The sequence below is a fragment of the Saimiri boliviensis genome, chromosome 2, assembly GCF_048565385.1.
Source record: "Saimiri boliviensis isolate mSaiBol1 chromosome 2, mSaiBol1.pri, whole genome shotgun sequence".
Lineage (NCBI taxonomy): Eukaryota > Metazoa > Chordata > Mammalia > Primates > Cebidae > Saimiri > Saimiri boliviensis.
This window is the reverse complement of record NC_133450.1, coordinates 75,079,254-75,101,077: the sequence shown is the minus strand read 5'-3', so window position 1 is coordinate 75,101,077 and position 21,824 is coordinate 75,079,254. Positions and strand designations below refer to the sequence as shown.

At 46.1% G+C, this 21,824-nt stretch overlaps 1 protein-coding gene across 2 annotated transcripts in view; it reads left to right on the top strand.

Moving 5' to 3' along the window:
- GLDN (gliomedin) overlaps nt 1-21,824 on the top strand; it is a 67,136-nt gene that overhangs the window by 19,565 nt on the left and 25,747 nt on the right. For both annotated transcript variants that reach the window (XM_074393602.1, XM_003928852.4), the window contains exons 2-4: nt 10,171-10,222; nt 16,211-16,228; nt 16,543-16,650. In XM_074393602.1, the coding sequence (XP_074249703.1) occupies nt 10,171-10,222; nt 16,211-16,228; nt 16,543-16,650 (178 nt within the window). The remainder of the gene's footprint in view (nt 1-10,170; nt 10,223-16,210; nt 16,229-16,542; nt 16,651-21,824) is intronic.

Below are 21,824 nucleotides of genomic sequence, written 5' to 3'. Positions count from 1 at the left end.
TAATGGCACACGGAGTGCTTCTCCAAAGCCCTGATTTCAACTGAAAGTAATTTTGCCAGAGACATTGGCACACAGGCGTTTGCTGGAACTGCCCCTTCCAACTGAGATTGCTGAGGAATCCTGAGCAGAGCCCCAGCCTCTGTGATTCCCACAGCCCTTGCGTGTGAGAGACCTGGCCAGGGCTTGTGGGTGGACTGAAGTCCACCCATTTGTTTGTAAACAAACACTTGGTAATTATTTGTCTAAGATATTATTAGAGAATCGGGGCAGTGATGGAGGCAGTGTAGGAAGGAGCACTGCTGGAGGCTCCACCCAGTCTCCCCCAATTCAGTTCAGCTCTGTAGGCTCTACTCAGCAAAACAAATGACTCGAGAATAAGCCCTACTCCTTGAAAGGCAGGCTGGCCTCCATTGCCGTCCTGATCCCCTTAGCAAAGCAGGAAGATCTGTTGAATATCATGCCTTCCCCATGGCATTGCATTTTCAGTGATGTCTTAGCCTTCTTTACATGTCAGCATCCCAGTGTCAACCTGGCTGGCCCAGCCCTGACCAGCCCTGAGTGCAGAACCTCACGCAAGTGCCCTGACTCAAGATAGTGTGAAAGGCTTGTGTACTATTGCCTTACAAACCAGGCCACATCAGTGGTCTCTGGTTTTGCTGTGATGTTGATAGAGACAGGAGGGGTCTAGCCATGTCTCGGGAACCCTGACTAGATAACCCTAGCATCTCCAAAGTCCTGTTTTCTAGGGATTAGTGGAGTGCCTACAAAAATCAAATTATCCTAAACAAGCAGGCACAAAGAAAAGCAGGTGACCCATGAGAGGTTTTCAGTTCCTGGAAACAAAGTGACTGCCTGTCTGAAAGGAATAATATCATTGGTTGGGGAGCACATTCCCCTCCCAATTGAACAAGTAATGAATATGGAAGTCTTTTTTGAGTACCTACTTTGTGCTCGGTGCCATTCTAGTGCTGAAAAAGGGAATGGATGAGTGAATGTGGCAAACAGAAAAAGGACAAAATAGTTTCTACCATTCAGAGCCTAGTCGAGAAGCCAGCATAACAGCAAAAAAGTGAGCCAGTGACTGGCCACACTGCTGGGCTCAGAAGGAGACAGTCAGTAGGAAATGGGCTCTTTGGGGAAGGCTGAGCAAGAGTCTGCTGGACTCTGCAGATTCCTGGCAGGATGAACTGATAGGAACACTTGCCCCCTAGGTCGCTAATGTGGGATGGCAGAAGATGGCTGAACAGGCTCACCTGAGCTGTTAAACACCTGCAGCCCAATAGCAGCTGAGGTCTAGGAGTCACACCCCAGAATTCCACTGTTGTGTTTCTAAGAAGCTGCATACGAGGTATCAAAGTTAGGTTGTTAGGATTTTAAGAGTTTATTGTACATACAAAGAAAAGTTCATGAACTAAGAGACCTCAAACTGGAAAGTGGCACAAAGTCTCAAATTTATAGCAGTTAGAGCTCAGTTTCAAGAGTCTAGAGGAGGAAGCATTTGGGCCTGTTTCAGGATTGGATGTCATTTATTCTTTCTTAAGGGATATGGCTATTTAAGCTGATTTGCCTGTAGTTGATTGGTTTAATTTCACTGAATCATGCTGATAAGAAGAAAAGTTTCCTGAGCGTTTATGTTTTGGGGGGCAGAGAATCAATAAGAGTTAAGTCTTGGTTATGTAGCTATGAGTGATTGGCCTTGGATACTAAACTGTGGCCTCCAGTTTTATTTATTGACATTTATCAAAGGCAAGACTCACATTCCCATTGGTGTTTGCAGAGTACCTTCACCATGTCTTGGTCCCTATGCAAACTCCTGCCTTTCCCAGAAATGAGTCCAGGGTGTCTGACCCCAGCTTCAGATCCCACGAAGGCTTCTTCCAACATCTGTGGTCTAACCCTCCAGTGACAAGCAGGTGGACCACCACATTCATAGCCCCATCTCTCCAGCCCAAGCAATCTCAGCCAACAGTAAGGTGAGTTATCAGCTCCTGGAGCTTTTTCTAACAGGATTGTTTGCGTGCACATAATAACAGCAGTTTGCATAATTAAGGAGAGTCATACAGAGTATTCAGTTGTCTAAAAGAGATGGAATTTAAGTTACAAAATGGGTCAGACCTGGAAGATGACTTAGCATTTAAACAGTGTTCCAGCTAGCAAACTATAGCCTGTGCTTAGAGAATTTCAGAGAAACCATGACAGGCCTCATTGTTTCAGCAACACACAAACCAGAGTAGCTGATGATAATGAGCAGGTTTGCTCTCTTACTTCTGCATGAATTCATCCTGAGAGTAAAAGGTGAGAGAGAGTTCAAGAGAGCAGCCAGCCAAACACTGTGAAGTTTCAAGTTCCATTGAGCAGTAGCAACTTACCACGTTTAGCTCTATTCATTCTGATGAGAAAGACATGGTTTTGATTTAATAAGCTTTTCACCTTCACACAGAAATTGACACATTTTAAATCACACATCTATTCATAAAAGTTTAATATCCTATTTATATGCAAAGTACACTAAAGCAAAAAAAAAATCTGTTTGAAGTTGAATTCAGACAATTCCTTTTGCAAAGGCTGAGCAGTATGAAAAAGTAGCAGTGGCTCACATCTATAATCCTAGCACTTTGGAGGCTGACCCAGGAGGATTACTTGAGCCAAGGAGTTCGAGACAAGCCTAGATAACACAGAAAGAGCGTATCGCTACAAAATAAATTAGCCAGGCATGGTAGCACATGCCTGTAGTCCAAGCTATTTGGGAGGCTGAGGCAGGAGGATCTCTTGAGCCTGGGAGGTTAAAGCTGCAGTGAGCCACATTCCGCCTTGGTAACAGAGCGAACCACTGTCTCAAAAAAAAAAAAAAAAAAAAAAAAAGAAAGAAAGAAAGAAAGAAAGAAAAACTAGATGAAGGGGAAATGTCTCAGCTCTGGAAGCCAGCTGGGTAATCCTAAACCCACTACTCGATGGCTTCCCTGGGCATCAGCTTTCTCATCCCTCCTCCCCACATCCTCTGAGTATTTCTCACCACCTCCTACCGAGCATCCTCTGATGGGAGCAGAGTCTGAAAATCATCTTTGGTGTCCAACCCTCTCATTTTACAGACAAGTCACTAAGGTCAACCCCACCCATTTACCCAGGGCAGCTCCATTTTTATTTGCTTTATATTTTGGGGCTTGGTACATATATAAGAAAAAGAAAAGTCTTATAGCTGATGAACAATTTGAAAATCACTGGACTGGACAAGAGTTCTAGTTCATTCTGTTCATTTGTCTAGAAACAACAGAGATCAGTCTGAGTAATTTTGAGTGTTGGGAGTAATTGTGAGGATGTGATATTTGGGTTTACACAGCACTTACATACTTTCCATTCCCTGGATTACTAAAAACACAGAAAAGTAAAAACCACCTATTATTCCAACACACCTTTATAACCATCTAAACTAAAAAGTGGAAAAAATTAAAAAAAAAAAATCTGCCAGGTCCAGTGGCTCACACCTGTAATCCCAGCACTTTGGGAGGCCAAGGTGGGCAGATACCTGAGATCAGGAGTTCGAGACCAGCCTGGCCAACATGGTGAAATCTTGTCTCTATTAAAAACACAAAAATTAGCGATGTGTGGTGGTGGGTGCCTGTAGTCCTAGCTACTTGGGAGGCTGAGGCAGGAGAATCACTTGAACCTGGGAGAGGTTGCAGTGAGTCAAGTTGGTGCCACTGCACTTCAGCATGGGCAACAGTGAGACTTTATCTCAAGAAATAAAAAGTAAAAAAAATAAAAATAAAAATACTCTCTTCTTATCCCCTAGTCTCAGTCTCTAGGGGGAAGAATATCAGCTGGTTGGGTTCGTGGCCCTCCCAGCTTTTCTGTGTACTTATACAGAAACATCTAAGTAACCTTTTTCAACCAAAAAGTTGTGTTGCATTGTGTGGCTTGTGCTGTACTTTGCTTTGTCACTTAACACCATGCCAAGGCTGTCTTTTCAATAGTACGTATAGATCTACCTCATCCTTTAAAATTTGTTCAACAAGAACCTTATTGATGAACCTTTAGGTGCTTTGCATGTTCTGCCACCAATGCTGCATTGAGCATTTTGGTCCAGATGTCGCTGTATGTTCTTCCAAGTGGGATTCCTAATTCGTAGCATTTTCTTTTTAACAGATACTGCCAAATTATGTCCCATCTCTGTATAGTTAGAACTAAAACAAGCTCAAGCCATCTGATGCCAGGTTAGCAAGAAGTCTGTTATTTTTCTCCTAGGGTCTCTTCCTTGGCCAAGATCCCCAAGAGTTTTGCTAATCCAATGAGAATAGTTCCCTTTTCAGAGAAAACAACTGGGAAATCTGGTCAGGCTACCAGCAGGGCCCATTTGTGCTATCTTTTCCCCATCACTATTGCTTTAGTCTACTTTCTGTTTATTATAACAGAATACCTGAAACTGGACAATTTGTAAGAAAAGGATGTCTGTTTGTTTGTTTGTTGTTTGTTTTCCTGAGATGGAGTCTCACTCCACTGCTCAAGCTGGAATGCAATTGCTTGATCTCAGCTCACTGCAACCTCCTCCTCACTGGTTCAAGTGATTCTCCTGCCTCAGCCTCCCAAGTAGCTGGATTACAGGAGCACGGCACCACACCCAGCTAATTTTTTTTTTTGTATTTTTGAGACAGGGTTTCATCATGTGAACTCCTGACCTCAGGTGACCTGCCCACCTCGGGCTCCCAAAGTGCTGGGACTACAGAGATGAGCCACCGCGCCTGGCCAGGAATCTATTTTTTACATTGATAGAGGCTGAGAAGTCTAGGGTTGATGGGCTGCATCTGGTGACAGCCTTCTTGTTGGTGAGGATTCTCTGAGGAGTCCCAAGTGGGACAGAGCATCATATGGCAAGGGATTGACGTGTATTCACTCAGGACTCTTCCTCTTCATATGAAGCTACCAGTTCCACTACCATGATTACCCATTAATCCATGAATGGATTATTAATCCATTCTTGAGGACAGAGCCCTCTTGATCCAATAACCTCTTAAAATGTCCTATTTCTCAATATTGCCACGTTCAGGATTAAGTTTCAACAGGAGTTTTGGAAGGAACATTCAAACCATAGCAGCTACCATACATTCAATGCTGAAAACAAGTCCCCACACAATGTAATATGTCCCTGTCCATTGCTTCATTGATCTTCCCACCTGGGTGGTGAACCTGATGGGCCCCAGTGTTTCTTCTGGCAGATAATTCTCACTCCTCAGTGATGCTTACAGCCAATGGTGCATTCATCCTGAGCTCTTGGGGGTCCTGTTTTTATTATCTTGCTTTCAGGTTGACAGCCCATCATTCCCACAAAGTCCGTCCTCCATGCTAATGTGGCTGGGTTGGACTTTTTTTTACCTGTGCCTCACCCACCCTCTCCCCAGCACCACCAGACGCTCATGTCATGAACTGATTAGCAACTCATTGTCAGCTTCTCTCAGGGAAACTCTCCCTTGGAGACAGTTGATGTGCTTTCCCACTTGAACCACTTCTCAGCAGAGAAGTTCCAGGCCTGAGGCCAGTCACTATTCTAGACACAGGGTACCTTAGTCTCTTTTGTGCTGTTCTCATAGATTGGGTAATTTGTAATGAATAGAAATTAATTTCTCATAATTCTGGAGGCTGGGAAGTCCAAGATTGAGGAACCAGAACCTAGTGAAGGCATTCTTCCTGCATCATTCCACAGCAGAAGGCAAAGGGCAAGAGAGTGAACTCAAGCCCTCTTATAATCAGCATTAATCCATTCATGAGGGTGGAGTTCTGCAGACCTGTATGTCTTCCTTTAGGTTCCACCTCCCAACACTTATGTTGGGTATTATGTTTCCGACACATGCGTTTGGGAGGACGTATTCAAATCATAGTACAGGAGATGCAGACAAAACAAAGAACAAGCTTTCCTGCTCACAGGATGCTTCCTTTCTCTGGGGAGCAGGAGTAGGTAATAAATACGTAAGTGAGATAATACAGTCATTCCTGTTTCTGTGGGGGATTGGGCCCAGAACCCCTGTGAATACCAAAATCTGCACACTCTCAAGTCCTGATGCTGACCCTGTGGATCCCACGTATATGGAAAGTCAGCCATCCTTTTCTGAGAGTTTCGCATCCCTTGAATACTGTGGACGGTTGCAGATGCAGAATCTGTGTATATGGAGAACTGACTGTATTTACTGATAAAAATTTGTATACAGGTAGGCATAGTGCTAACCTGTTATTCAAGGTCAACTGTACTGGATAATCATAAGTGCTGCAAAGACAAAAGGCCAGTTGAGGTGTTGGGGAGTGACTGCCTGGGCTCCCTTCAGCTGGGAACCAGGGAAAGCCTGACTTGAGGCATGAGTGAAGCCTGCCAGGTAAAGATGCAGGGCACAGCACACTAGGCACAGCCAAGACTGGCGACAAGGCCACTGGAGCAGTGACAGTGGTGGGTGGGGGAGGGGGGGAGCAGTGGGAGATGCCCTCCAAGGTGGGGGCAGGGCCACAACATGAATAGGTCATGCCCAGGACCCCCGGGACAATAACCTCTAAGGAGTCTTCCAGCTTCAACCACCTCTAGACCTACCTCAAGTTTTAAGAGGCCCCTTATGCCAAATATGACTCCTTAATTTGACCATCTAGATTTTTGTGACTTGCAATTGAAAGTTTTCTTATTTTCATTCCAATTTTTAATCATTATGACCAGAAAAAAGTATTTTTTTTAAAGTATTTTCTAACTTTCTGGCCGCACCTTTTCATACCATCTGTTTCATCTCAATACAATCTTATAGACACAGCCGAAATTCACTAAAAGACTATTCTCTAGTAAAGATGAACATAATTTACTGGTAAATATCTAAATTGACATTTAGCATACAAATGAAACCAAAGGTCAGGAAATGAAAACTGCTTCTTAGTTTTTACAGAAGCTGCACCTGCCCCAGATCAGTGATGAGTACCAAAGAGAAAGGCTGATTTCCCTATTGATGCTTCTGTTGTTTCCAGTGACCCCTCTGCTGTGATTCCCTCAGGCAGCAAATGAAGCAATTGTGAAGTCTTTTCTTGTCCTCTCAATGGGCAATTTCACATTTTTTAAGACAATAAATTTTGTTCCTAGTGCAGCTGATTACATTCATTTGTGAAAATGACTAAAAGCAGTGAATCAATTTTTTTTTCTGTCTGGTGATGTTAAGATAATCACCAGAGACATAATAGAAAGTAGAATGGACCTGGAATCAGGAAACCTGGAGCTGAGTCCCATTCTCCTACCAGCAAGCTGTGTGATTTTGAGTAAATGATGCCATCTCTCTAAATCTCTACTTTCTTACCTGAATAAAATGGAGAGTAATACTGCCCAGTGTACTCCAACTCAGAGAGCTGTTGTCGATGAGGGGACATTGGAAGGCTTCCAAGGCATTGATAAGCTTCCATTTCATTTCATATATATGTGTTTGTCATATTATCCATCATTAAATTATCTGTACACATTTTATTTCTTTTCCTTTTTTTTTTTTTTTTTTTTTTTGAGACAGGGTCTTGTTCTGTCACCCAGGCTGGAGTGCAGTGGTGGGATCACTGCTCACTGCAGCCTCAGCCTCCAGGGTTCAAACAATCCTCCCACCTCAGCCTCCTAAGTAGCTGGGATTATAGGTGCATGCCACTACATCCAGCTAATTTTTAATTTTTTTGTAGAGAAAGGGTCTTACTATGTTGCTCAGGCTGGTTTAACTCAAATCAATCTTCTCACTTGGCCTACCAAGCATTGGGATTACAGACATGATCCACCACACCAGGCCCACATTTTCTTTTTATGTGATACATATGATATATTTCACGATAAGTTTCTAAAGCAGTCAATAAATAGCAGTTGACATACTTGACACAAAGTAAAACAGTATGAGTTTTCTTATGGATCTCCTAACAAACGGAATAAATCTAGATTTAAGACAAAATCATTTTCCCTTCACATCAAAACATGGTATTTTGAAAAATAGTTTAATGGAAAGAGTAATCAGTGAAATTTTGGAAAAGACAAAGGTATATCAGGTTTAGTACAGGTCTCTTCCACCCTGACCTTCCATTTTTCCCTCACTTGAGGTTTCCTAGATCTATCTCCAGAAATATTCTGGAAAGACAGAGAGTATCTTAAAAGCAGCAAGAGAAGCATATAGAAGCATTTCTGTGTGCACTACTGTTTTACATAAACAAAAGTATGTTATGTGCTGTTCTACAATTGCATTTTTTTATTTATCCTAGAGATCTTTCAGTATCAGCCTAAAAATTTAGCCCGATGAGATTCATTTTTTCTGAAGCTCATTGGAGCAATGTGGAAAATACGAAGAGATATACAGTGGGTGTGGGGCAGCCGGATGTTTTCCACTGGTTTTCAAAACATCAGGCTAATGGCATGCTGCAGTGACCATCCACCACAGGTGGTCATCCAGGGGGGAGTGTCCACGTGACATGAGAATCACTGCCACCCAGGGGCAGTTTCCACATCCCAGGTACTGAGCAGGTACAATCCTCAAGGCCAGGTGCTTGTATTATTCAGAGGAGGAGACCAGAGTTCCAAGAGGCTAAGTACCTCGTCTGTGCTCATCCCACCACTAGGCTTACCACCCCTTCTATTCAGGCTCACAAACTGAGCCCTTCAGATGCTGTAGGGGCTAACTCATTACAGTTGTGGAAGTTGGGTTTGGCAATTCCCTCATCATCTTCTGCCAGAATTCCGCAGAAATTCAAGGAATTTCTGTTGATAATGTTGATAGATAAGCTGCTGATAGCAAATATTCTTACATCTTTTAAGGGTATCTTTTAAGCTTTATGTTAACTACAGTCATATGTCATGTAATGACAGGGATACATTCTAAGAAATGTGTCGTTAGGCAATTCTGTGTAAACATTATGGCGTGCACCTGCACAAAACTAGATGCTATAGCGCACGACGCACCTCGGCTCTCTGAGGGAGCCTCTTGCTCTCGACTACAAACCTATACAACGTGTTAGAGTACCGAATGCTGTAGGCAACTGTAACACAATGGTAAATATTTGTGTATCTAAGCATAGAAAAGGTACAGCAAAACAACAGTATGAAAGATTTAAAATGGCTCACCCGTATAGAACACTTACCGGGAATGGAGCTTACAGGACTGGGGTTGCTCTGGGAGAGTCAGTGCGTGAGTGAGTGGCAGTGAATGTGAAGGCCCAGGACATGACTGTGCCCCACGGTATTCTCTATCAATGCTGTACATTTAGGCAGCTTTATTTTAAAATATTTTTCTTTATAAATTAACTTTGGCTTACTGTGATTTGTTCACTTTATAAAATTTAAATTTCTTTTCACTTTTTGACTCATAATAACACTGAAAACACAAACACATTGTATGGATCTACAAAAATACTTTATATCCTTATGGTGTCAGCTTTTTTCTATTTCTTAAGCTTGGGGCTTTTTGTTTGTTTTTACTTTTTAAGCTTTTTTTTTGTTAAAAATGAAGACACAAACTCACACATTAGCATAGGCCTACACAGGGTCAGGCTCGTCGGTATCACTGTATCCCACCTCCACATCCTGTCCCACTGGAGGGTCTCCAGGGGCAGTAACATGCATGGAGCTGTCATCTCCTATGATAACAGTGCCTTCTTCTGGCATACCTCCTGAAGACCTGCCTGAGGCTGTTTTACGGTTCACTTTTTTCTTCTAAGTAGGAGTACACTCTAAAATAACAATACAAAATATGGTGAAGTCAAGATGTCAGCTGGAAACTTTTAAAAGACTTTTTAAAGTATAATATAGTAAGTGCATAAAGCAGTAGTGGTCATTTGTTATCAAGTATGATGTGCCATACGTAATTACACATGCTATGCTTTCTACACACTGCAGTGTGATACGTTTGTTTATACCAGCATCACCACAAACACAAAGTCATGCATTGCACCAAGACATTCTCTCGTGACTGCACAAGTGAGGTTTTCAGCTCCACTGTAATCTTATGAAATCACCGTTGTGTACGATCTATGGTTGACTGCATAGTCACGATGTGGGACATCGCTGCATTTTCCTTGAACTGCGTGTTCTCCTGAAGCTACTTGATGACTATCTGTGATTGCTTTCTGCTCATGTGAATAAAGGGTGAGCCCAGGGCCCGCTGCCTACTGTCTGCTCTGATGACCCTCTCTCCCCTGCAGATCCGAGTGATGGTGGACCTGTGCAACAGCACCAAGGGCATCTGCCTCACAGGTAGGCTGGCTGCTCGGCAGAGCCGCTCATACGATGAGCACATGTGCCACCGGAGGCCCATGGCAGAATGAACACCTAGGAACATATGATGTTATAAAAATACATGTTGGTTTACTTTCACCAGATGTTTTTAATGAGCTGAAAACCCATTGTAATATGATTATGAAAAATAGTATTTTCAGTATTGCCATAGAAATAGAGCCATGGAAAATAACTAGGACTTGGGTAATTAGAAACATGTGGTACCTTGAACCAGAGCCAGAGATGTTTTTCTTATTCCCATTAGTTTTTAAAAGAGCCGGGGGGAGGAAGGGAAAAGACCGTGCTAATTAATAGAGTTCTGTTATCAGAAGTACAGGTGTGGTGGCCCCGCTGTATGTCGTGGAGTGCTGGAACCATCCCCTCTGACTTTAAAACATTACCATGAGATCTGGAAGCCACCTGAAGCTTTTGCTGGACTTCTCAGTTGATGGTCCCAGTCCCTGGGGAGGCCAGGCTAGGGCTGACAAACCCTGCACAGTTTGTATCAGGTTGTAGGAAGCCTAGCCCTTTTCTGCAATATTTCCCTCACCTCCTTCTCATTACCTGCCTCGCATTAGGATTGCAATGTGAGTTTGCTGTGGCTATGTGAGTGTGTGAATGGAGGTGAGATGGTAAGAAAGAAGCTCCCCTCAGGAACCCCAAATCCAAGTCTGACTCACGTTCACTTAGTTTGGCCTCCGAGAGAAAAACTATAATCCTGTAGCTTCTTGGGAAATGCTAATTGAATAACTCAAGTCATATTTCAGCCCTCACTGGAAATTAAAGATCTTCAGAACAGCTTGGTCCTTTATTCTGAAACTCTTATAGCTTAAGCATCTTTCTTCCATCTCTGGAAGTCCCTTTTCAGAATTACATGTGACAGTAATGAGTGCTAGAGAAATGGAAGGACAGAATTACAGGCGCAAAAGCCTGTTGAGAGGCACAGGAAAAGCATCTTCCTTTTTCATTTTATTTTTTATAGTGACAGACCTGAGAGCCAGGCTGTACAGTGAATGCACGGGACGGAGCTATTGAGATCACTTAGGAGAGATCGGCAGGGAGGTGGGGGATGACATCCGCGTTAGAAGTGGGTTGAGTAGGTTTTGCTTTAGCACTTCCAAATGCTTTTCAAAAGACAGCACCTTCTCCTTTCATGCCAGATTGAAATTGGGCCCTCTTTCACACAGAAAGTTCTTCAATTAAAATTAGATGTGAAAAATACAAGTTGCAATGTGAGAGGATGCTTTGGGATGAACCACGAGGCCTGGATTGGGGACAGGGTAGTTGGCAGGAGGGTGAGTGACAGGACCCAGGAATGAACTGGGTAGCTCCAGTGGGTGGACAGAGAGCATGGGTTCTGAGCCCTAAGAGGATGCCTGGCAGGAAGATGTGCCAGAGAAGAACCTGGGCTTGGGGACCAGGAACGAGATTTAGCTTTCCATTGGATTCATCTTTGAAAAAGCAGGCACTCATAATCTGAGGCTAGTCCAGCTGTGACCAGGCAACCCTGCTCCCATTCCTCAACCTCATCCAGCTATCACTGCTATGGCAGTCAGGACAAATGCTATGCCATTCTGTGCAACCTTTAACATCTCAGTTGGATTGTGAGCCTAATACCCTAGCTCAAGTAATTAGCTATTTTTGCTAGTACAGAGTTTGTCAAACACCGTATGTTTTTCTGAATACATCTTACTCAGGAGCCCACATTTCCTTGGGAACCCAGAAGCATATCTTCTGGGAGAGCAGGTGTCTTGAAGAAGCCATGTTCTTGAGTGATTCTTCACTCACTGCATCTTCTTCATGTGGATTTGCTGGGAATCATCACATTACTGAACTGCTTATGGGGGCAGAAGCACTACACATTTTCCTTGCTGCCAAGTGAGCCTAACCCAATTGTGATACTTGTCACTACTCTCTCATTCTATACGTAGGCAAATCTCAATCATGGGTTAATGACGCTGAGCACAGCCTCGTAGCATTCTTTTCTGCTGTTCCAGAAAGCCAGCACAAATTGACTGGAACTGGCACTTCTCTCTGCAAACTGACTTGTTTTTAGTGTTCAGGGCCATCACAGACCTCAAGTTTACATAACTAGGGGCATGTGACCAATTTCAGATTTCAAGGGAAAAAAAAATCTAAGTGGCTCAGCTCTTAGAAGCATCCACCCAGTTTTAATCAATTCTGGTTAGGAGTGTGGGATGGATACAGTTACCGTGAGCTACGTAATTTGCAGGGCCCAGTGAAAAATGAAAATGCAGGGTTTCTTATCCAAAAGAAGCAGAAAAAAAGCTTCTTTCTTTCTTCCACAGTCTTGACCTGTTTTGGTGTGAGTTTTTATCTGCTACCTAATGTCATACTCCCCAAAGCACAGAATACTTATTGGGAAAGTACAGACTCTCACAGGAACCAGGGGTCCTGTCCTGTGACTCAGGCATGCAGGGCACCACTTAGCCCCACCTTTCCTGCACTTGTGCCCGGGTCCCCACCTGGGTGGAAGGTGGCGGAAGTTACTGACAGGGCAAGGAGTACAGAGGACACATCATGGGGCAAGGGAGCAGATGACAGGCAACCTGTCCTAGGAAGGTGGTAGGAGTGGGACTCCACCAGCCCTCTGTGCCTACTTTATTGACCCATTGGACTTCATTTACAAAACACAGATTCAAAGCCAAGATCATTGGGAATTTCTAAGTGGTGACTGCAGAGCATTAAGCCCACACCTGAAGCCCCCTTGTGAGGTGAAACCCTATGCACCCACAGGGGTGGCAGGCCCAGGGCACCAGCCCTGCATGCACTGCTAGCATGAACATGGATGTCTGCACATATTCCTTGAGGATGTGGTATTCAAGAAAGAGAAGGATCAAGAGTTGAAAAAGTTTTCTAAACACTCAGTTGGCACATATCATGACATTTGACATTATTTGACCCGTCTGGGGGCTCTTTCAGATGTTGGGGCCCCTGGAGAGACGGGCTGGCATTCTGAGAGGACAAGAGTTCATCCTACCATCACCATAGCTCCCTATGCCTCAGCACGTTTTATGTCTGCCTGGACTGCTGAGCTGTCTGGGGCTGTCTTCCTTTATCTTCTGAAATTCTCTCCTCCTCTAGCTCTGGGGCATTAGAACTCCTGGATTTCCTCCCCCACGTGTCTTCTGACGACTCTCTCTTTCCTGGTGCCTCTTCTCTCACTTGCCTCTCTCCAGGTGGGGCGTGGCCCTCCCCCTCTTCCATTACCAGTTCTAGCCCAGACTTTTTACTCTTGCCTTAAGACTAGTAGCTCTGAACCTTCTTAGGGTCAAGAACCCCTCTCAGGGTCTGCTGATGGTGACTGATCCTTTTCCCAGAAAATTGTCATATCACATCAGAGGGCCCATGACCATCTGCATCCCAGCCACCTATGATGCTTGGTAAAAATGCAGATTCTTGGGCTTTACTCTAAATCCAAACTGAATTAGAAACTCCAGATAGGGCCTGGGTATCTGCATTTTAATAGGCATTGCAGACAATTCTCTGGATTCATATGAGAGGAACGCTATCCTTAGGGCATCAGTGGAGTTCCTGCAGAAAACCCAAATCTAAGCACTTCACCATAGTACCCTTGGCCACCTAACTTGTCCTGAATATACAGCTTCAGCCCGGAGCTCTCACCAACGTCCCGATGCACGGACATGGTTATCAGACTGTCCTGGGAAATCTTGAAACCTACTGTGTACAGGCAATTCATCCGTCTTACAGTCAAAGCATCCTTCTACCAATCTGTATATCCGAATATGGCTCCCTCTGTCGTAGGGAACGATGATTAATTGATTTCCATTGACTCTGTTAACTGACCACATCACCCCCTTCCCAGTACATGTGCGCCATCTGGTGGTAAAGTCGTGGAGATGCAGGTTGTACTGACCCTAGAGAATGTGGTGCCGTTTTTAGCCAACCATTTTTGCCCAGAGTAGGACTGCTATGTATTGAAAGCATACCCTCAAACACCTATTTCTCCCAGGAATATGCCAACACAGACTCTATCCATCTGTGTCACAGGCCCCCTGTTATCTGAAACGCTTCCTCCTTTGCCTCCTACCCAATCAGACATGGATTCCTGCTCGTTCTGCTGAAATATCTCTTGAATTTCTAGCTTTCTCTACAACACCGCAGTCAGCACGTTTATCCACAACCTTGTCACTAATTTTAACTACAAGGATTCCCTTGGTATTTTTTCTGCAATAGCCATCCTCCATGTCTCTGTTCCTGTCTCTTTGTCACTGTCTCTCTCGTCTTGTTGCACCTAGTTCTATCCATCTTCCAGCTAGAAAGAGGCTGTCAAACCCACATTGCTTTCACAGCATCATCCCCTGCCTAAGAAAATTCCATGGCTCCCTCCTGCCCCGCAGATAACATCTACACCTCTCGGCTTGGCAGTCAAGTGCTTCTGCCACCCACCATACCCAGGTCCTTCTTCAGCCTCATCTCTCCGCACTCCAGCTGGGCTAGTCCTCTCACTTCCTCCCACCCTGAGTCTTATAAGTCCCCACCTCTGTACCTTTACTCCTGGTGGCCCATGCATAGAGTGCCAGATCTCATTAAGCCTCATTTCTTCAATGTCATGGCTCCAGGATCCTTCTCAGACCACTGAGTGCCCACACTTCCCCAGTATCCTTCATCAGGGGTATGGGAGTGGACACTTCACTATAGCTCTCTCATACTACATTATGGTTTCAAAGAGTCCACCTTCCCCGCATAGACTGTGAACATGACAGGTACAGGGACCAAGATTTCTTGGTGGAGTTTGATGTATATAGTAAGTGCTTAGTTAATGCTTGTTTTGTGTATGGTCACAAGCTTAGATTTATGGAAAGACCTTGCCATGCCAATATTGGTAAATCATTATATGTGGTCTAAAGAAACAAAAAGGGCCAGGCGCAGTGGCTCACGCCTATAATCCCAGCAGTTTGGGAGGCCAAGGCAGGCAGATCATGAGGTCAAGAAATCAAGACCATCCTGACCAACATGGTGAAAGCCTGTCTCTACTAAAAATGCAAACATTGGTTGGGCATGGTGGCATGCACCTGTAGTCCCATGTACTTGAGAGGCTGAGGCAGGAGAATTGCTTGAACCTGGGAGGCAGAGGTTGCAGTGAGCCAAGATCATACCACTGCACTCCAGCCTGGTGACAGTGCGAGGCTCTGTCTTAAACAAAAGAAGAGAGAGAGAGAGAGAGAGAGAGAGAGAGAGAGAGAGAGAGAGAAGGAAGGAAGGAAGAATAGGAAATCAACTGCTCAAGTTACAACCTCATTATTTTGTCTGAGTACTCAAATAGAATGGTTGACAATAAGACACTCCTATTTGTGGGAGCAAAATCAATTTGGATTCATCTGAACCCCTTAGATCCTTGGGTATATACATGCTAAGAAAGGTATTTGTTACCTGATCTGTGCTCTCGATTTTTATCAAGCTATATCATGTAACAAAAGAGAAATCTAGCCAGTCGGCTTCCACTTCCAACTCCCTCCAGTGGCTCAGATGAGACAAGCCAGCCACATGAGAGCACTTGGAGCGATGCTTGGGACGGCCAAATCTCAGTCCTACAATGACAGCACCATCATTCGCTAACCCCCTGTGCTAGGGCTGCACTCGTGCCCACCAGCATTGTTACTGGCCTGCCGTTTATGAGGCTGACAGCTTGAGAGGTGACTAATTTGTGAATCTACAGTGAGGCCAGCTCAGAAATTAATCTTGGTTCATTGAAACTTAAGCAAAAGTGGTTTGATTGGCAAATGGGTCTTTGTTGGATTATTTTAAAGGATCTTTTGGCCAAATGTAATGAGTTCTAAATAGAAGATGTGGAATCTGTTCCTTAGGGTCAGTAGATGATTAGGAGATTCAAAGGTGGGAGGGTGCTTTTTGTTTTTTGGGTTCAGAGCTGGTTTCTCTTTCTTCCACCCACGGTTTCTCATCTAAATTTTTTTTCTGTTGTAGGACCTCCTGGACCACCAGGTAAGAGCCTGTGGACTTTTCTAGTTCAAGGGGCGGCTGTGGGTGGTCAGACCCTCGGATCTCTCTGCCAGGACAGATGTGGGGGGGTGAGAGCCTGAGGCAGTCCTGGCTGTGTGTCTCCTTGGCGCTCCTCACCTGAGGTTCTGCCGTCACCATCCCCATCTCAGCACTGTTTCAGCCAGAGAAGGAAGGGAAGAAGTGGGAGAGGACGTGGAAAAGGCATTGAGGGCTGCTCAGCTTCACTGGTAGAGGAAATCACAGTAACTTCAATGAAGATTGTTTTTTCATGTCCCTGTTTCCGTGTTTTGATGCAGGACCTCCGGGAGCTGGTGGGTTGCCAGGACACAATGGATCGGATGGACAGCCTGGTCCTCAGGGCCCAAAAGGAGAAAAAGGAGCAAATGGAAAAAGAGGAAAAATGGGTATTGTGGGCAACTGTTCTAATTAATTTTCCTGTTGTTTACCTGCATGATTGCATTTTTGGATGACTAAAGCTGTGTGCAGCAGAGGTAAGGTGTTTCACCTCTGCACAAAAGGCTGGTTTAACTCTTACCTAGAAGCCATTGTGTTCTGGGACACCAAGGGTTTGCTCCTTGGTCCCACCTTGGCAAATGTTTATTTCAGACTGGAGAAGCCCTTTCCTGGGAACTGACTCCCACCCTTCTGCTGCAGATGGGAGGAGGAGGGAGCAGGAGCCCACAGCCTTTGGGAGGGACGCTCTGTGGTCCGTGTGACAGCTGGTGCTGGTGCATTCTCTTTCGAGGCTCAGCTCCTGCCTTGCCTTCTATTGCCTCCTCCTGCCCAGTAAATCTGTGTTTGGTTGAAAAATCAATGGGCTGATGTTGGCCCCTGGTAAGGCTTTTCTTGGCTAGAAGAATAGCTCAAAAACTGCTTGAGTGGAAAGGCAGCATCTCAGCCCCTCTGAGGCCAGCACTCAGGTCATGGGGTCCCCTCTTCAGGGTCTACAGGATAACTACAAAGACATGGCTGGCATCTCAGGGGAGATTCCTTTGCCCTGTTATGTGCAGGGCCGTGCCACCACTGGAGCAAAGGCCCAGAAGCACCAAGGTGTCAGATGTGCCTACGGAAAAGTGAGAAGCAGGGGCTGGTGCAGGGCCTGGCAGGAGGCTGGAGCACAGAAGGGGAAGATTCTGAAGGGCTCTGAGCACCAGTCCCAGGTTGCCAGGGCCCAGACAGATTCACCTGAAGAAAGCTGGCACATGCCATGGTGGGGGCTCAAAGACAGGGGGTAAGAAACTACTCAGGAGACTCCCACAAAGGCCTGGCTCTCAGCCACCTTTCAAGGCCACTGTTGACGGCAGAGAGATTGTTTTCAGCCAGAGACTCCACTGCACTGTCTCATTTTCAACCTTTTGGCTCTGCTACCCGAAATCACTTGGACAGGCCCTAGACTAGAAGAAATGGTAGAAAATTCTCCAGACAGCATTACTCCTTTGGTGACCTCCACTCTTATTCTCATTAGCAATTGAAGTAAGGGCCTGTGGCGAGGGAAAAATTGTTGGCACCTCTGTCGCTTGGCAGTGCCTACCTGCCTGTGTTCCAGAGGGTGGCTTCAGAGAAAATGGGCACACACCGTCCAAGCCAGCCCAGTCCTCAGAAGGCCAGCAATTACCATTGGAATTACAGAGCAGCAGTGGATTGTTCGTATAGGATAATGAGTGTAATTATACATGACCATTGCTGTAGAATAATCATGATGACTGGCTTATCCTGGGAAGACTCCAAAAATGTGATTCAGTCCTGAGGCCTCAGCAATGGGCATGATGAGGGCAGGCTCAGGGGCAGGAGTGCATTAGGAAAGGGATGGTTTTCAAAAAGACTTGAGGCAGATCCTGGCCTCGAGGATGCACTTAGCATGCAACCCACAACCCAGGGAGTGCAGAAAAGAAAAACTGCGTTCATTTATGGAGCACATGTTTATGTGGCAGGTACCATTCTAGAGGCCGGAGACTCAGATATAAGCCCGCCCCCCCCCCCACTTCCATGAGGCTTACATTCTAGTTGGGAGAGATGAATAGTAAATAAGGTAAATAAATAGAATATATGGCCTGTTCCATGGTGAGAAATGCTCAGGAGAAAAAATACCATAGAAAGGGGTAGGAAGTTTATGTGGAGTTGGAGGTGGTACATACAGATTGAGAGGCCAAGTAAGACCTCCCTGAGAAGGGAACGGAACTTTGAGCAAATACCTGGAGGAGGTGAGAGAGGGTCTCAGGGTTTCAGGACCGAGGGCTCTGTGCAGAGCATGTAAGTCTCCAGGATACCTACAGAAAGGCTGAGTGGTTAGCCTAGTCTAGTTGAGATCAGAGAGGTAACTAGGCCAAATCAGGTCCGCCTTGGGCATTTTAAGAACTGTGGTTTGTACTCGGAGGAAAATGGGAAGGCTGTGAAGCGGAGCAGTGCTGTGCCTGACGTATGGGTGACAGGATGGCCCAGCAGCTGTGCTGAGAGGACGCAGGAGGGAAGGGAAGAGGCTGGAACAGAGGACAGCAGCAGAGGAGGGAGAAGGTATTGGATTCTGTTTGTCACTAGAGGATGACCCCAATCCTTGGTTTCTAGAAGGTCCCATAGGAACTGCAGCAACGACACAGACCCTTCTCTGCAGCAAACTCCCAGAGAGTAAGGCCTCCAGGGGTAAGCAGCTTTACCTGAGAAGCCTCCATTCATACTCAGGGTAAAAGTTGAGTGTCCGAGGCCCCCACAGAGAGTCCTTGTCCCAGGCCAGGGGACGTGGGAGACTAGCCACCAAAGGTTATCTGAAGAGCCCAGCTCTATGGGATCGCTCAGTCATGGGCCGGCTCAGGCTGCAGAGCAAGAGCCACACTGTCCTGTCACCCTGCCAAGGCCCTAAGGATGCACTTTCCCTCTTCCACTCGCTCCTGAGCCCTGGGACAGATTCCCTTCCTACCCTGCTCTTGCTAAGAACGGGTAGGGAGGAGGGACCAGAGGCAGCAGGGCCACCGAGGGAAACCAGGCTTCTTCCTGAGGGCCATGAGAAGCCCCAGAGAACTGTCAAGTGGGAGAGAGTGATGGAATCAGATCTGCCTCTCTGAATGCCACTGTGGCTGCTGTGTGAAGAACACACTGGAACGGGCAGGTGAGGGAGCCAGGGTGGAGGCAGGGAGACAGCCTCCGTAGGCGGAGGACAGCAGGCGGGGGCAGAAAGACCCACAGGGGTAAGTGACATTTAGGAGTGAAGCCAGCAGTTCCCGGTGGATGGTGGATATGGGAGTTAGGGGGTCAGGGAGGCATCAAGAGTGACTCTGAGGTTGCCATCCTGCTTGACTGAATGGATGAATGAGCTGCTCCTGCCTGAACTGGGGAGCCCCACACTCCACTCAGATCTAAAGGGACAATCGTGGACTGCGTGGGATGTGCTGAGTTTGAGATGCCCTGAGGTATCCAGGAGGAGGTGGGGAGGTGGCCTTGGAAAACAGGTCTGCAGTCGGAGGAGGCCCCGGGTGAAAGGTATATACTAGGGCATCTTCGAGGCATCTGGGCATGTGAGCAGGGGTGAGGTCACTTAGGAAGAGAGCCTGTCAGAAGAGGAGGGGCTGGGCTTCAGCCCTGAGAAGCTCCAACCTCAAGTGACCAAGTAGAAGGGGATGAGTCGGCAAAGGAGAATGAGGTGGGGACTGAGCAGTGAGAGGAGCACCAGGAGAGGGTGGGGACGAGCATCGATAAATAGTTATCAGCAGACAACAGTCACATCTACCTACCATCTCAACATGAGATGTGTGTTTGAAGAGAAGAACAAGGTGCTCCAAGGTACCGTGAGAGAGAGGGAGGGTAGGGAGGTAACAGCTTGGCCAGACGTGAAGGGAGGCCCAGCACACACAGAAGGGTGGGACCACATGGCCAGGTGAGGTTGGAGGCTGGTGCCAGGCCTTTTTACAGCTTTTGGATAAGCAGCCATCTCCCAGGATGGCACTGCAGGTCCTCACATGGGTATGCAACCTGCCAGGCCAGTGCTGTGACTGTGGAGAAGGAAGAGCCATCATTTAAACTGAGAGTTAAAGAATCACTCATGGTTTGCTGGCAGGGGTAGGGCAGGGGAGATGTGGGAGTGCATTCCACAAAGAGGGAACAAGTGTTACTTCCAAGAAAAGGAAAAAGGGCCTGTGTTCCACAGTGTCAGGGACCCAGTTAGGGTGGGATGTGCCCCCTAGCAACAAAGTTTGGAACCATAATACACAGCCAACATTTACTGCCAGACACTCCACTAAGGCCTCGGTACACACAGCTCATCTAGTCAAAACAACCCAAGGGCACAAATGCTTTTGTTAGCCATGCTCTTTCCAGATGAAGATACTTCTCTCCTCAAATAGGCCAAGTCTCCCTTGCCCCAGGGCCTTTGCACACGAACCACTAGGGACCCAGAGTAGATTGGGGTGGGACTAGGGCACAGTGACTTGTGCCCACTGCCTCATGCCCTCTCCCTGCCTTCCCCTGTCTTCCCAGGCTGCAGGTCTTAGCTCAGATGTCACCTTGTACACGAGATCATCCCTGGCCGCTGTGCCTGGCCTGTCTCACCTACTCTGTCATCCCCTGCTCTTTTGAAATATTGATTCCTCCCTGAAATCACCCCGTGGTGACTATTTGCTATTGCCCTGAGGGACTGGCTCCCCAAGTGGAATGTGAGACCCGTGAGAGCCAGGGCTTATCTGTCTTGCTTAGTTTCTACCTTCGGTGCCTGGAACACTCTGTCAAGAAGCTCAATAAATTAGTCATTGAATGATTGGATATCAATTGTCTAATGTCAAACGCTAATAAGTGGAGGAGGCAGGACTTGAATCCAGGTTTCTCTGACTTCTGGACCCCTGCTCTTAACCACAGTGAACCGTCAGTTTCCATACTTGAGGGGCTTGAGCCCTGTTGTGAGAGCAGGGTTATTGGAAGTGCTGAAGAGCAGGAGCAAATAGGAAGGAAGCCTGGGCCCTGGGCACTGGTGTAGTTAATGGTTGAGAATACAGGGCTTCAGACACCCTCCATCCTGATCTCCAAGGCTGAGTCTTCCTGGGAGGGTTGGGAGGGTGCCAGCCTTTCAGAAAGGCCTGCAGGATATTGTTGCGAACATGCAGTTCAATTAGTAATAACCTGCCAGTTAGAGACAGTTGATTTTGTCTCTCTTGTTCCCTGCCTTCAAGGCAGAAGGGAACAGTTGAAAGAGTTCTAGGAGCTCTTGCCTTGATCCCTTACTGGCCCTCAGGCCCTGGGCAAGTCACTCCAACATGAGGCCTTGACCGCCTCATCTGTAGCCAGAGAGGTTGAGTTATAACAACTCTAATATGGTTTCTGGTTTTAAATACTCTACTATAGTGTTAGTCTATGAAGGCAGGAACTATGTTTTATAGCTTTTATTATCCATCACATCTCTTAGCTAGGGCCCAGCTAAGGTTCAATAAATAATTGATGAATGAAGAATGAATTGATGAATGAAGAATGAATTAATGAATGCATGCATTAATGCATGAATGAGAAGAATAGAACATAGTGTCTGTATACAAGGGCTTCCTCACAAACCAGCTGAAAGAGAAGATATACTGGGCAACAGCAGGTACTCAGTAACTATTTA